Genomic DNA, 16,511 nt, shown 5'->3' on the forward strand with positions numbered 1-16,511 from the left:
GTGGACCCCGTTGGGTGGACCCAAAGGTTTTGGACCCTGTCCCAAACCTGGAGTACAGCCCTGTGACGGTGGACATCTTCCCAGACCGGTGGCGCTGAGATCCAGATGCAGAGTGCTGCTCTGACAACAGCTATGGTTAGCTACAGGATTTGGCCCTCTCGCTATAGAAAATAGGATAGCGTTGTTATCAGCTGATGAAATGTCCCTGAAAAAGTATTGGTGGTTTTGCTTCAGATCTGCTGAAGAGCTGCTGATGTGTTTATTGCAAAAAGGCCAGTAGACTTAGGAGGTGATTATACTGAATTTTGTGTGTTTTGAGTAATTTGTGAAAGCTTTCTAACTGTGGGACTTGCTGACCCAGGGAAATGTTAGTTTTTAGAGCAACATACTGTGTCGAAGTGTACACATGAGATGTTTCTAAAATGATGCAGCTTGTGTAGTGCCCAAATACGCAGGTCTCTAAATTATTTGCTGGAAAATGAGTTTGGATACAGGGCAGGATGAGCAGAAGCCTGATTTTGGATGTATGCAATCCAGGAACACATAGTGGTGCAGCCCTTAACTTGACATTTGCAGGATAGATAACTAGTTCTTGAATTGCTTTATTATGTTGTACAGCATTTATGTTCAGACTTGATTTGTGTATGTAATGTCTTATAGTGTATTATATTAATGCATTGCTCTAAACTTTTGCTGACTAAAAAGGGCTGCAATCTGCTTTTCCGTGAAAATGATGTAACAGCAGGAATGACTATGTCATCTTCTCCATAAGCTACATTTCCACGTTTCATGAACTGCAAAGAACTATCCTTGCTTGTTTTTTTTTTTCCTTAATACTGTCAAGTGCAAATTATAGATTTGCTACAGGAAAATAAGGCTTATGTTTAACAATAGTTTTTTAAGTCCCTCTTGTATCTACCATTGCATACTAACTTTTGTGGAAAAGACTAAATAGAAGTGGGTGATGGGTTAAAATCTATTGTGCTACACTAACATGATGCTGTCTTGGATAACTGAATTTTCTAGAGAAGGTTAATACGTTGGGTGTAAATCACTAAAGCATGGAATACAGTATTTTATGGAGAGTTTACCAGTTAAAATTAGAGATGATAAGGATTTGAGGAATAGTAAGGCAAGTAAGTTGGCTGTAACTGAGATGACAGTGAGCATCTCATGCAGGAACAAGCAGGAGATTACTGGTTGCCTGCTGCTTTAACTGGTGACACTGTTACTAGGCATGTTTTGATGTAATTAGCTGATGAACTAAAGTTAAGAGAGAACTTCAGTTAGAAAGAGGCTTCAGAGATTGGACCAAAACAAGTGAATGACAATGAGGACTGAAATAATAAATATTTAATGACCCAGATGGTACATCAGTCCAGATCCTCCGCTTGGGAAACAAGCAACAAGCATCTCAAGTGTGTGAAGGGCATGGTTTGAGTGACAGGGAGCTGCTAGTATGATACAATTATAAGAAAGAAAAAGTAATCCTGAGATATACTGGGAAGGTCTTTAGCAGAGAGGAAACCACTGCTGTGTTTGTAGGGAGGCCTGGAGCACTATGTGGTTCAAGGTGCCTCTATTCAAGGATGGCAACTCCAAACTGATGTAGGAGAGGAGGGCTTCAAGGCTGCCTGTTGCCTTGATCATCCTCTTCAGAGAAGGATAAGCGTTTGGCTTCTTCAGCCTAATGCTCAATGGGTATGTGATAGCACTCTGAGTGCACTGAGGAGAGGGGAAGGTCCTGAAGCTGAAGAGCTCATTGTGGCACAAATGGACATAATCTTAGTAAATAGAAGCTGACAATCTCGGAACCTCATTCCTTTGCTTAGAGGTTTTCCTGAAACAGAATGACAGAGCACGAGGTGGCAGATGGACCAAGGTCTACCCTGAGAGCAGGGGGAGGGCTTCTGCAGGGGACTGAACAGGCCGATACAGGAGTGTTTTCCTGGGCTGTGTAGGGTGTCCCAAATCCTCATGTGAGGCGTTGAACGAACAGTCATGTTCCAGTCCTTGGGAAAGGCAATGAACAAAAAGCCATAGCAGTTTCCAAATACTGTTGTGGTGTGTTCAGCCAAGATGTTGAGTACTACGTGGAACCAAGGAATGGGCTACCCTCATCACCTTACAGAGGTTAATCTGAGGTTGATGTATAAGGCTGCTGTAGGAGTTTGCATGTTTGTTTTCCCTCTCAGCAAAGTAAATTAATTTTGAAGAAGGTCTCTTGCATTCATTGTCACCACTTTGTTTTCATTCATGGTTACTTTTTCATTCTTCCTCACGTGTGCGTTGTTTTTTCTTTCATAGAACAGTTCGTGTATGGCTGAAGAGAGATAGTGGGCAGTACTGGCCCAGCATATACCATGCAATGCCATGTAAGTATAAGGAGATGTTCGCTATCTACTGTGTATTTGCAAAATGGCTCTTCTGCTTTTGGTTAAGCTTCATGTTTATGATCATTTGCAAGCTTACCACTCCGTATTAAATATTATTCTTGAACAATCCTTGTGGTTTCTGTGAAGCTTTACCAAGTTGCACGCTAATGCTTCTGAGAGGCATCAGGGATTACAGCACCAAAAGGATACAGACATGCTAGCAAGGTATGAGCATTTAATGCAAACATAGGTTAAAAAATGTGGGAGCTCAGAATGTAGTCTTGCATTCTGCCACTAATGGAGTCCATAAAGCTTTGTAAGTCTCCAGTATAAATCACTCTGCCCTTCCTACTGCATGTACTCAGTCCATTAGGGTACGACAGTAAATGGTTTTATTTGGTAAGAACTTAATATCCTGTGGCGGCTAATATGATGGAGAGCATACTAGACAGGGAAGGCAGCTCTTCCAGTGAAGAAGCAGAATCATTTTACCCCTGCAATTAAATGTGGAAAACCAAATCTCCCTGATGGATCCCTCCAGTATGATCTGCTGTATGTCTCCTCTCCCAAAGAGAGTGTTAGTGCTTTAAAAGAAACTGCAGATACATGTCCATTTTTCCTAGTGACAGTTGAAGAAATCACAGCCCTAGCTGTGTGTCATAACCCCTGTGTTGAGTGCAGGAGTTATAACTCTGCAGGTCACCATCAGCAGGGGTATGCAGATGCTCCTCAGTCAGCTTCAGATATGCTGGGTTAGCCTGTCTTTGGAAAGCTTATGAAGCTGACCTTAATTTAAATCCACAGACTGGGAAGCATTTATCAAGTCCCATGGAGGTATTCTTACTGTCTGGAGAAAGAATTACTTTAAGCTAAGACAGCTAGATTTGGAGGAGACATCTGTCTCCATGATACGTAAAATATTTAATAGGTATAGGTTTTAGTAGCATAACATCAACTTGGGACCCTAGAGGGGCCATGGTGTTTGACTGCCTGCTCTAAGAAAGTGTTGATTTGGTAAAGAGGAGGATCCCTCTTCTTCCTTTGGTGATGGACTAGCTCATAAGAATATATCAAGCCTCAAAGGTACTTTCTGCTCAAGATTTTGCACAAAAAGGTATTGGAAACAAGCTACTGATGTGGCAGTCTGTGGACCTCTGTCACGATCACTAGCAGTGGCCTGAGTTCCCTTGACTCATCCCAAAAGGTTTGCTTTCCCCAGTCAAACTGCTGTGAAATGGATATTCTAGCAGTTTGGGTTTGATACTTCTCTTTTTCCATGTGGCGTTTTTGCATACATTTGCATTTTTAAATCTTGTTAGGTCCTCCTCTGGTCTTAGCAAGGCTGCGTTATTGCCAGGAGTAACAGCTTCACTGGAAGTGATCCACTCAAAGGGGGGACTATTTTAAAGCGCCTTCATAAATTTGAACACCTGACACTGCTCCTTCACTTGGAAGGCTGGTAAGCTTTTGAGCCATGAGATATTAAAATTATGCTGTGTTATTCACCAATTTCAAGAATGATCAGGTATAATTAATGACTGGAGCAATGCCAATTACGTTGTTATCAGCCATGGCTTTAAGCTTGGAAATTGTAGAAAGGGCTCTGAGTCAGCCTCTGCACAAGTCTGGACTTTACTGGAAATGATCGTTTTGTCTGTGTCTATGTGGATCACCTTTTTGATGGTCCCCTGCTTTAGGTTCATACTGGGTTTTGTTGTTTAGAGAATAACGACTGCCCAGAGATTCTCTATGTAAAAAGGCAGTAGGCATGATGGTGCCTTTGTGCAGCTTAGCAAGCTGCAAGTGGCAGTCCAACCTATAGATACCCCGTTGGCATGACTCATGACTTTGGTTATGGTGGTGCACAATGTACACCATTTTATGATTTGATATCAGTTAGCCCTAATAACTGAGTCTGTGCCCTGGGTACTCTGGGAGATGAGGAGGATGAGGAGCTGGGCCGAGTCAGCCATCTGCTTTGTTCAAGCTCTGCACCCAAATGGGGCCATCAGTGCATTCTGAACATGAAATCCATTAAATACCTGGAAAAAAGATCAAGATTGTAGATCTCTTCTGAGTAGGGACACTTGCTACTGTTTAGAGGTGGGATTTCCCCAATTACAAGGTTTTATGCCCTGCCTATGGGTGCTTCTGTGGTTGGAAAATTCTGGACAACATGGTGGCCACATTTTTGATCATGTCCTCTAGCCAATGAGAAAGAAAGAGCTGAGACTATTATACACACTGTAATTTTGTCAGTAAGGCAAACTAGGTAAGCTGGAAACCTGGCCAACGTGCCTCCTTTACACCAGCGTTGTCTCAACAGCTCTATTAACAGCAGACCTCTGACAAACATATTAACCCTCCTCATGGTTAGATGCGTACCCTTGGTTATACATGTGTAACAGGTTATAGAGGTGTAACCATGGTTAGATGTGTGACTTTTGGGTAGTGTCTGTACAGGAGAAAAAAAACCCAACTTAGTAGACACAAAGAAGGGAAAGCAATTTTAGTCAAGAGAAACAAGCTTTTGCCAAAAAAAAAAAAAAAAAAAAAAAGAAAATAAAACCCACCCCAAAAGACCCAAACCCAACCAAACAAAAACATCTCACAGATGTGGAACGGAGTAAAGGCTTTATTGTAGTGAGCAACAGTAGAGTATCCAGTCTTTGAGGCAGATAATACACTGTCTGTCTTATGATGGTTTTCATAGCTAACACTTTGCTTTGAATGGGAGGGTAAAAAAACTGCAAAGCAAAACATGCTCCTTCAGTCTTAAACTATGCCACTTTTAGGCACTTCAAAGGGGGGGTCCCTGAAACTGCAAGTACAAAGTTTGTATTTCTCTTCTACTTCTGTCAGCCTCTAATAGAGGTGACACACTGTCAAGAGCATAAAGTATATAATTGGGCTTTTCCCCTATAATTCATTTTCCAAAGGCTAAAATCAGTGTGTATTTGCCCTGTATTTAAGATAAAGACTACAGCCAGACATCTGCATCAGGAATATCCTGCCTGTCCTCTGTAAAGTATCTGAATGTCATCTTATTTTCACTAAAGTGTAAGCTGCTGCAGTCTTGTTACAACTGGCATCACTTTAACTACATTAGTGTAGCTAGTGTGGATGTAATTTTAGTGCTGACATAATGATTTTTCCAAGAGCACATGTTACTGAAGAATTCCCTTAGGAAAATGATTATAGCAAAATAAGTATCTTTATACTGCTATGACTGTGTACACACAGGTCTGGAATTTAGAAGTGACTTTTTTTGTAATCAGCGCGTGTCAAGCAGTTGCTTGCACCTTTTATGTCTGAAGTGTTTTAGGCTATTTGGGAAAAGCATACTTCAAATAGCTAATTTACCTGAGAGTTTTTCTCTGCGAGCTGTTCATTGCCTTCAGAGTTACTAGTAGCTCTTTCAATGTACGCATGGTGTCTAGTGTTTGAAAGCTGATATGTGGAATACACCCGTTCTGGCCTTTAAAAGGATTTGATGTTTATTCTGCTTAGAATTGCCTTTTTTTCTGTCTGTTTTTCCTACAACTGTCTTATTCTGCTACAACCCTAGAAGCCTCAATATAACAGTAAAGCGCCACCATCCAAAGGGACAATTCAAGTTTGCCTTTTCTGAGGGAGAGATGTGGGAAGGAGCAATTTTGTTGCTGTTAGTAGCCCTAATTTAAGTGTTTCCTTTCTGGCAATTTCCTTGAACTGAAGCCTTTTCTTTGATTTAATTCAGTCAACCCTTCCAGGAAAGAAATAAATTGAGATACCTGCCTGGATGTGGATCTGGTAGGCTTTCTGCTTGCCATTGGTTGTTGGGAGTCAATACTGAATGTAGAACAAGTTTTGTTAAACAGTCAGCATAGACTCTCCTTCATATAGCTTTCCTGCCAGCTAAACTATCGAGGAAGATTTGCTGAGCTATGGACTGTTTAATCCTAGGTGAGACATTACATAAATTGAGAATATACAAGATATACAGTACTGCAAAAGAGAGGACTCCAAGCTTGTTAATAACAAAAACACTGCGAATAATCACAATGGAGAGTGGAAATCAAGAGAGGGGGAAAAAAGCAGAACTAAAAGCACATCTGACTGTACTCTATATTTATCACAAGAATATGTTTTAAAAACCACTCTTATCACTATCGAAGGAGCAAGAATGCCTGCCCCCCTAGCTGCAGTTGGCAATTGCTGCTGAAAAATAATTCCTGAAGGTTTCTTTTGGGACAGCAGGACTTCTAGCTGCATGCTGCTGTGTTGAGCAGTAAAAACAATCCCTGCCTTCTGAATGCAACTTCACAATTTCTCAGTTAAACCAAGCATAGCTCTTGAATTCTTGCAAGAAAATTCTGGCTTTACCCTTGATGCGAAACCTGCCTGATCCTCGAGGGAGCGTAGTATGACTGACTTGTGTGCAATTTAAGAGTATATCCTGATGTTTACTAGAGTAATATTGATACAATAAAACAATGGCTAGTTTTCGATAAAATCTTTTATCTTGGCCATAGTATGTGATAGTGTCATAGCGTTGTCTGTGGTGAAACTGGAGTAGCGGAGAGTTGGACTTGCAGTCCTTAATATTGGCTGATATCTTGATTCCTACAGGTTAACTTTTTACTGCAGGTATAGGATGGAAGCCTCTGACATAATACAGTGTTTTCATTTATTGTCAGTAAAGTTCAGGCAAATGTAAAAAACTAAATTATTCAGCTGAGTAATCTCTCAGATTTATACTGAAATGTCAGGCACCTCATATCAAAATACCACCACTGCTCTTGTATGACATGCCTGTTTTCAGATAACTAGTAAGAAAAAACAAAGAAGCTGGAGCAAGAAATAGCCATTGTTCCATGTCCTGATATGATAGGGTTGAATGAATTGCAAGAATACTTTTTTTTTAATGCTTGTCTATTGGAAGGGGCAAAATGCTGAACAGCATCATAAAGCATGTTAGCTAGTTTTAGGCTTTCCAGAACTTCAAGAAAATGAGAATCGCAGTTTTGTTAACTTCATCAACATGTTCATTTTTTTCAGCTCCATGTTCATGCATGTCTTTTAACCCGGAAACCAGAAGGCTGTCCATAGGTCTAGACAATGGTACAATCTCAGTAAGTACATCCAAAGATTTCTAGTTGAAATGCTTCCCTTTTGAGAAGTATATGTGTGATGTTGTGGTGAGGATATTTTTGCTAGTGTTTGGGAGAGAGACTTTTTACTGCTAGTGGAACTGAAGCTGTAGTGTAGAAAATGGCAGATTATTACAAATTTCATTCCAACTGCCACAAAGAGATTGAGTGGGGTTTACAATGTTTATTAGGCAACTCAACAAACTGTCTTAATTTGCATATCTCTTTAAAAATAACAGTGCAGAAAAACAGCTGTTGTTTTATTAAATTTGAGTGCCTTGTTAATCATACCATACCAAAGTTTTTTGAAAGCAGCAATTAAGAGGGGAAAAAACATCTTCTCAGAGGCAGAAGGTGGATTTCTGCTCCATATTTATCTGCTTTTCCAAACTTCAGGGTTAAGATTTTGTTTTCCTCTCACTTCCTTCAGTGGAGTTGCCCCTAACTGGCAGTGCTGTTGCTGAAGGATTTGGTTCATTAACATCTAAGATGTGTGTGTGTGTGTGGAAGGGAAGCAGAGTGGGTTTTAGATCTGGGACAGAGGGTAGCAGCTGACCTTGTTCATTGGATTTTTCTTCTGGGGTGATGAGTAAAGAGCTATATCGCTTTGTGGAAGTTTCATGGGTCAGAGAGGTGTTTTTCACCTATGCCTCATCAATAGACTCCTCTTCCAGTTTAAGATCATTTTACCGTCATTGCAGATTTTTACTGCTGTTGCCTCTGCTTTATGGGCTTTATAACTGAATGAGTGTTTTGCAGGTTGACATAAGGGCAGCTGTCTGCACGAAAGCCAAGATGGTATTTGGGAAAGGGTGTGTGACCCTTTTAGCTGTTGCCTGTGAGCTGTATCAAAGATGTGAAGGTTTTGACCTATAAAGCTATTAATGGCTAGTAGCAGAGATTTTTTTTGTGCCTGTAGGAGATTTCTCCTTTTGTATCTAGGAGATGGGACAGCTGCCAGAGAATTCCCTGCACCTCTGAAATTCCCTTCTTCCCACTCTCTGAAACAGCTGTAATTTGCCAGTCCTACTAGGCACTTCTGTTTCACCAGGCCTTTGAGGAATGTCAAGGTGACTGTAAATAACGTATTTAAATACTGTGGCACGATGGAAGAGATGTGTCCTTTGTCTTCAGGGCATTTTGCCTTGAAGAGTCAGAGGGTGCTTGAGTCTGAATGGAGTCAGATATTTTCCATTCTGAAGCTAAAGAAGGTAAATGAGATATGCAGGTGTTAAACCAACTGGTGACTTCAGGTACTTATAGGCATATATTGTCAAGTCTAAGGCAGATTCTATTTGTTGCTAAGCTGGGCTTTTGTTTTCCCAGTCTTCTGGATACAAGTACATAGGAGAGGGGAAGGGCTTATCAGTGTTACTTGATTTAGTCCCCTCTAGCTGCAGGCATTTGTGTGGTAGAGGATTGTGCAGAAAATGCGCTCCACAAATTTCCACAAGCAATGAAATGTTTCCCCCTGTAGCAAACCTAAGGCTTGTAAGAGAAGCCAAAACTGTAATGTGCTACAAGAAGTGGTGGAGGTGGGAATGGAAGAAGAGCAAGGGTAGCCCTGTATTCAAGTCCCAGCAATATCGGGGTGTTAGAGAAAATCCCTGAGTACTTTAAAGTGGGTTACAACCACCCTCTGGAGGAAAGGATAGATTTTCCTTCCTGGGCACAGCTATGATGATTAGTTTAGCACAGGAGTATACAAGCAGGGCACACTGACCACAAAATAAGAGAACTTACTACAACAAAGTGACCTTAGTGCCATTACTTTTAATTGTGTGGCCCTCAAAGGGAAAGTACAGGCAATTTACTTGAGCAGCTTGAAATATTTGGGAATTAGTCAGCTGTTCCATGTTAGCACTTCTGGTAACGCCTAGTGTACGCTGGGTGCAGGACCAAAAAAAATGCTGAAAATCATTCTGCATCTTCACTTCAACTGTGTAGAAGGAAAGGACTCCGGGCAAGGGCTGTAAGCTGACACAATACTCATGAGAGTGCCACATAATCTCAAACTGATCTTTTTGCAGTGCAAGGAAGTACTGCTTTTACTTTCGGTTGTAAATGGAGATAAAAAAGTAGAACTGCCTTTTTTCTTTTACATGAAATTTTTGTAAACTGTATGGATTTTGGTTATAAGCCTGGCACCTCATTAATGCGTATGGTACATTTTGAGAAGGACGGACAGCAATGCTATTGTCGCAGAAAGACATTCCAGCAAAGCCACCATGAGGTGAGCTTGTATGACCACCTTTCCTTGTGAAACAGGGTGACAATTTTTGCTTCTACAGAGGTGAAGAGATTGTTTTCAACCTTTTGTAACTTCTCAACATGAAGGCTGCACAAACATTTGTGCAGCACAGCAGACCATTCTCTTGAGCTAAAGATTGTCTGGCATCTTGCTGGAAAAGCAGTGTGGTACCTAAAGTAAAAAAAGTTTCTATGGTTTTTGTTTTGTTTTGGTTTTTTACACTTTGCAAACCCTTTTTGAAAAGAAATAGCATTTCTGTTACTTTACGTCTTAGGGACTGCCTAAGGTCCCTTTTGGAAGCCAGAAGACTTTATCATGGTCATAAATTTCTTGCTCTGAAGTGGAGAAAAACATGTTTTAACGGGTGCAAGTCTCTCAAGATACCACAACAAGAAGAAACAGAGGAAAGGTCTATTACTTGTAATAGACTGGAGAATTCCACAGCCAAGATGAGACTCCTCACCTAATTTCATCCACTGAAAGTTAGCTTCCTAGATAAAGTTAATCATTAGGTTCTGCAGGCAGTAGAGAAGAGGTGAATTGCCTTTGGACACACCCACGTTACTTATTTGAGAAATTGTTTTAGAATGGCATAAATCTCTCTCCCCATTTCTTGGGAGATTTAAATGAGGGATTTAGTTTTTAGGTAGGTGAAGCTGAATTAAATTGATCTTTTTTTGCTGACCATGCTTGTGTCTAGATGAAGCTGTTACATACTTCAAGCAGGGCCACAAGGACAACAGGGCACCAGAATAACCCCTTTAGAATTCTTCCTTGGGGAAGAATTATTGAGATAAATTCAGTTTCCACATCATCTGATCTTGCAGGTGTCTACAGGTTCAGCCATAAACAGCACTTTGAATAGCTGAGAATGAGTCAGGCTCTGCCTGCTGATGTACACCCTGGGACTGTGTACTGCCACTGTGGGAAGTTTGCTATTTTTTCCTTCAAGAAAACTACACGATAGTTTCTGTCCTCTCCCAGTTTTTTTTACTTTATAAAGTGAAAACACTGTAATAATTTTACAGAGGTTTCTTTGCAACAGATATAGATGTAGGGTCTGACAGTAGATGTAAAAGTCTTCATTCTCTTCCATTTCTGAAGCGGGTTTGTTGTTCTCTGGAAGACGTGAGAGTGCTGTCGGTCACTTGTGTTAACAGGACGAAGTCAAGCCTTTAAGGAGATCTGCAGTGTGCTGTCAAAATGGCATCATCTATGAGAGTACAGACTGTAAATTCCCTGGGGTGGGAACTAGGTTGTGAATGGGTAACACATAACTAATATATAAAGATTATTAACTCTCAGAAATGGATTCAGTTTCCTAAGCAGAGGTCTCTAGTGCTATTTTGGGATACATCAGCTGGCGTCCACCTGCAGCTCTGGAAAGGCATGGGTCTTCCTTAGACCCTGGGCCATGTCAGCTGGCCCCATGGCCAAGGACTCTGAAATGGCACACGCCTGAGTATGGGTTTTGTTTGCCTTAACAAGAGTCATTTGAAACAAGATGCTGATAGTATTTCCAGGATGAGGATTTTCAGAGGTCTTAGGCTCAAGAGAGGTTTGTCGTTGGTGTATATGTTTCAGTGTGAGGGAGGTGTGCTCCATGAAGGTATAGTTGAGAGTCTTTGTACAACAGTGGGCACGAGATTGGACAGTCTTTTCAGATGCTCAAGACTTCTCCTTTCTGCTTTGTGAAGGCTTTCATGGTACCAAGTCACTGTTCTAATAATAAGCTAATAACAGTCAAGACTGATCACTAACATTTTCAGTATGGTAAAAAAGGTAGTAAAGTAGCTCAGAAAAAACCTCTGAAGAGCAATCTTGCCAGAAGAAATGTTTTTAATCCCTGCAAGGAGGGGTTTTGGTTTTGCCATCCTGAGCACTCTGATATATCCCAGCCCCTTCCGTGCTACAGGGCTTGCACAGGACTTGGAAATCTTTCTCCATTCTGTTAACAAGCACCAACTGAGCTGTGTGGGTGATCTCAGCCTCATTAAGAGGAGCCAAAAAGCTGCCTAATGAGAACTGAGTGTCAGCAGCTCTGGGAGGAGCAAAACATCTGTGTATGGAATGATAAAAAACCAGTTTCTGCTGGTACAATGTTAGAGATGTAGTCGGTGTTTTTGTAGTGCAGATGACACAATGTATGTGCAGTAGGGCATTAATTTCTTGAGCAAGGTGCCCTGTGCTAAAATATGTGTCTATTGATGCAACCAATACATTTGGCCTTGAGAGGGAGAGGGGAACAAGTGCAATGGAAGAACACGTGATAGTGTAAAGGGGAGCAGGGAGTAAAAGACCTGGGGAAAGATTAGAAAATGCAAAACAAGGAAACATTGCAAATTATCGTATGCTTTCAAAGAAGAAAATGAGAAGCAAGAAGTCTTCAGGGGGAAAAAAAAAAAGAAGAAGAAATTATATCCAGCATTAAAGTTAATTGGAGCTGTGTTTGTTTTGTACTGTATTTGTTTATCTTTTTGGATGGAGCGGTGTATTAATAGTACATAGCTGTGGTTTGTATTAAAGCATACAGAGCTAATCAATACTTGGGTAAACCTTACGAACTGCAGTTGTGTTTGATTCACTGTTTTATAATGGAGAACTCAAAAGCCTTTTCAGCCTTCCACTGAAACCATGGGACTGTTTGGGTCACAGAACAGAATGTCCACGTCAAATTTTTCAACGGAAAACTGCAAACAAAAATGAGAGTGCAAACCGTGCTCTTCATCCCACCTGTAGTCACCAGCATCTGTGTGCCACCACAGTCAAAGTTGGGGACAGCCAAGTCGGTAGGAAAGCCAGACATATTCTCCCACCCCATTTCTCTTTAGGAACCAACAGCAGAATGTTAGCATCCATAGCAAAGGGTCTTGCTTCAAGTAGGCTTTGTAGTAAAGCATTTCATGTGGTGCTTTACTATTCTTCAGGCAGTGGGTAATGAAAACCACTTCCCCTGTAAGTAGCTAGAGAGGTATAGCAGATTTTTAATGTTCTGTGGTTTGTAGAGTTAAGGTGACCCTGATATAGAAATCCAGCTGACTTAATTGATTTGTTACTGCTGTTTAAATAACACTCCCCACTGTAGTCTTCAGTTGCCAGGGGAAAGCTAATGGGAGGTGGAGCAGATTAAGGAAAGGAAGATGAAGTAGAGCAATTCAAGAGAACATATTTATAACTAACTTATGAAGAGAAACCTGGAAACAGCAAAATACATAGCTGCCTCAAATCACTCACGGTTGTTTTCCTGGAAGCTGGGATCTGTAGATGTTCCACAGATAAGTATTGCAGCCTCTCCACCTGCGTGCCAAGCAGTAGATATGAAGTGTTAGGGTAATCCTGGTACTGGAAAGCCATGCAGATTACCTACAGTGACCCCACAGAAAATGCAGAGAGAGACTTTTTTTTTAATTCCGGTTTGGAAACTGTTGGTAAATACGGGCTTTTTGGTGGTTAGAATGTCTTCTCATGCTCTTTTGCACTAAACATTTGGTTTGCATTAAATATAGTCTGTTGGCTCTTGAAGTCCAGTCTTCTATACTGTTGCATAGTGCTTTTGGCAGTGCTTATACATGAACGTTTCACAACTGTATGCTTTAAAATTTAGTTTATCTTGTGTTTGTAATGTTTCTTTTATTTTTTCACTCTATTTCAGATTAAATGAGTTAGGTTTTACTACTTCTGTCCCCTAGGTAGATTAGCTCAGGGATTTTCTATGTAGTTTGCTATAAATTATTAATATGATGTGGTTTTACACACCTTATTTTTTCTCTGTGTTTCTCTGAGTACGCGACATACGCATGTAGATACCTGAAAGCAGTTTGAAAGCTAGTTCATGTGGTGGTGCCACAGAGCCTACCCTTTGCCTGGGTGTTTCCTCCAGAGAGAATTTGCAGGAGTTTTGTTGTGGCCACTCTTTTTCCCCAGCTTTGAGCACCTCTCCTCTTCAAAACAAGCGGCAGGGACACCCAGGCGCTCAGTCAGTTTAGCCACATGGGTTTTTCCAGGAGCTGAGGCTGCCAGGCAGACTCTTAGCTGCTGTTTTCATCATTGCCTTGTGCAAAAAGCCATATGGGCGGTGAAACAGCAGCACCAAGGCAGCGGGACTGCAGAGCCGGTCCCCGTAGGCGTGTGGGCTCTTGCCTGGCCGCAGGAGTGAGCCTGGCTGGGTCACACCACCCATCTCTCCCCAGGCAGCCGCAGCCTGTGCTAGGGCACCCTCCATCCCATGCACAACAGCTTGCGAGCCACAACGAAGCAGTAGCAAAACAAGAAAGTCTGCTTGTGACATACCAGAATAAACATTAACCACTAGTGAGATAAAATCCATGGGGAAAAAGTCTGGTTTTCTATTTGTCTGAAGCACTGAGAGACTTTTAAGGAATGTATTCCTATCATGGATTATTGGTACCTAGTTTGGACCGAGCAACTTCGAGGGGCTCTTACATTCCTGTCAGGTTTTTTTTACTTCTTTTTTAATAGTTCCTCTTTTATCTCCACCGTTCTATTCAGAAGCACTTGTGATGTTGTCTCCTAGGCAGCTTTAAAAAGTGAAATAATTTAGGTTTTTAGATGGAGGTACTCAAAATTAGCAAAGGTATAGACAGGGCTATGCTTGCAAAGATGGGAGAGTTTACTTTGGTAACAAATTCAAATGAAAACACTCTCAAATGCTTTACATCTCTAAGCACTGTTTCTTTTGTTCTTTCTTTCCCCTCCCTCAGGAATTCATTTTATCAGAAGATTACAACAAGATGACATTGGTGAAAACTTACCAGGGTAAGAACTGTGATCCGTGTTAATTGGTTTGTATTGTCATTAATTTTTGTTAACGTTCTCTTAAGGAGTGCAAATGGAGAGAAGTCTCCTTTACAGTGATTGATTTTTTTTTTTTTTTAACTAATGTAAATGCTGGTTTTATCAATAGATCAATAATGTGCTTTGTTCTGAGATTACAAGACTTTTAAAGAGCTGTTTCATGTTCTGTTTTTCCTTTTAAATGTTCCTTTGGAATATCATTCTAGACAGCAAACTGCCCAAAATCCAGACCACGTTTGGGGAAGAGGAGTATTAATTTTTAATCTTTAGTAATCCAGTGTATTTAATGAAACAACTCAGGAAACTAACCCATCTTTTAGGGCTGAAGCATTTAGGTCTGTAGCTTTTGGGGTTAGTCAGGTTATATGTCAGTAACTGTCAGCTTCAGTAATCTCAAGATTATCAGTGAATACCTGTCATAGTAAAAGGTCAAGAAATGCTAATCTATAGCTTTTCTAATTTTATTCTGCTATTCACTAATTTGATGTTCTAAGAAACCTAGCTATTTATCCTTGTCAAACCTCTAAAGGACACTTCGCTTGGGACAGGCATTCTTGTAAAGGTAACAAATACATGTGATAATTTATTCTTATATCTCTTTTGCTCTTAGACTAAGAGGTGGTGTGATATTATACAGTATCATATCATGTTATATGCTAAGCATCATGTTTCTTTATAGAAGCTTCTGACATGTTGGCTTGAGATTTCTCACATACATTTTAAAATATGTATTTACTCATATATTTTGAGTTTTATACCTTGAAATGTTGACAGGATAATTTAAATCTCTAAATGAAGTCTCTGGGGATTGCTTTGTAACATTTAGATTTTAAGGTATGAAGACAATCTTGATTTTTGCAGAGCACGGCTAACATGCATTGGCTTTTGAGTTTTTTACTTCAGCTCTTTCATGAATGCCTGGTGTGTTGTAAAATTAAGCTAGAATCCCTGCATTTTTTTCTTAGCTTGTAAAAACTGAACAAAAATATCCAATGATGATAAAATACATATGTGAATCTTAAATAAGATTCCTGCAGTCTGACTGTACAAGTCTTTAGTATCTGAATTTGTGATTGCTCCACAATCACCAAAGTTTGACACACCTAGGTTTCACATTTAAGGCTCGTTGCACTGAAGAGTCCTACTGACTGTTCTGTAGCCCCCTTTGTTATTAGCTCATCCATTTGTATGCTTGGATTCAGGCTTGCAGGCTTATCACAACCTATGAAGGGTGAGCTGAAGTCTTTTCTTCTGCATATGCAGAACAAGGTATGCGTGAGACCACCTTTCCTGCCGAGCTCTTCAGGGAAAAGCCTGAAAATTTTGGATGGGGGGAACGTATATCTTGGCAGTATGGCAGAATAGTCAGTTGACTGTGGCAACCCATCCAAGGCCTGGGGAACACCCTGCATAAAGTTAGAAAAAAATTTAGGATAATGAAGGCTGATCTCATGGCCTTCTGCTGTAGTGTGCCAGATGTGCTGCTGCTGCAGAGCATTTGAGGAGGCCTTTGGATAGGAAGATGCCACGGAGAACCTCCATGGGTTGTCCTGTGGGAGAATCCCAAGAGTTCAGATGGCATCCCCCAGATATTGGACAACAGATGACTCTAATAAAGGTCCATTAACATCAGTAGAGAGGCAGTACAGCTGACCACAGTCCCAACTGGAGTCACCTCCTTCATAGACTGCCTGTCTCAGCATGAGAAGGTTTTTTGATCAGTTCTGGTCATTTTGTGCCAGGACTCTCAGATGATGTGTTAGAATATTTTATCTGAAAGCTGTGGACTTATTTTAGGGCAAGAGGAGCAGTACTTGTGCCCAGAATAGGCATCATTTTGGTTCTAGCCCAAACCACAGCGATCACTGACAGCGGATGGTGTCTGCCTTCAGGGACTTCAGCCAGCGCCTGTGATGCTCGCTGCTGCTGTGTCCCTTG

General features: G+C 40.9%; 1 protein-coding gene across 14 annotated transcripts in view; it reads left to right on the top strand.

Annotated features, from left to right (window-relative positions):
* Nucleotides 1–16,511, top strand: part of WDFY2 (WD repeat and FYVE domain containing 2) — a 73,476-nt gene that overhangs the window by 31,377 nt on the left and 25,588 nt on the right. For 13 of the 14 annotated variants that reach the window (XR_003926507.2, XR_005933905.1, XR_005933914.1 and 10 more), the window contains exons 2-4: nucleotides 2,308–2,375; nucleotides 7,416–7,489; nucleotides 14,480–14,534. Coding sequence is in view for 1 of the 14 variants with exons in the window: in XM_030036345.2 (XP_029892205.1) it covers nucleotides 2,308–2,375; nucleotides 7,416–7,489; nucleotides 14,480–14,534 (197 nt within the window). In the remaining 13 variants the exon portion in view is untranslated. Of the gene's footprint in view, nucleotides 1–2,307; nucleotides 2,376–7,415; nucleotides 7,490–7,517; nucleotides 12,548–14,479; nucleotides 14,535–16,511 lie in introns of those variants that run through there. The other variant, XR_005933916.1, reaches the window with a different exon arrangement.

Source organism: Aquila chrysaetos, chromosome 14 (assembly GCF_900496995.4).
Source record: "Aquila chrysaetos chrysaetos chromosome 14, bAquChr1.4, whole genome shotgun sequence".
Classification (NCBI taxonomy): Eukaryota; Metazoa; Chordata; class Aves; order Accipitriformes; family Accipitridae; genus Aquila; species Aquila chrysaetos.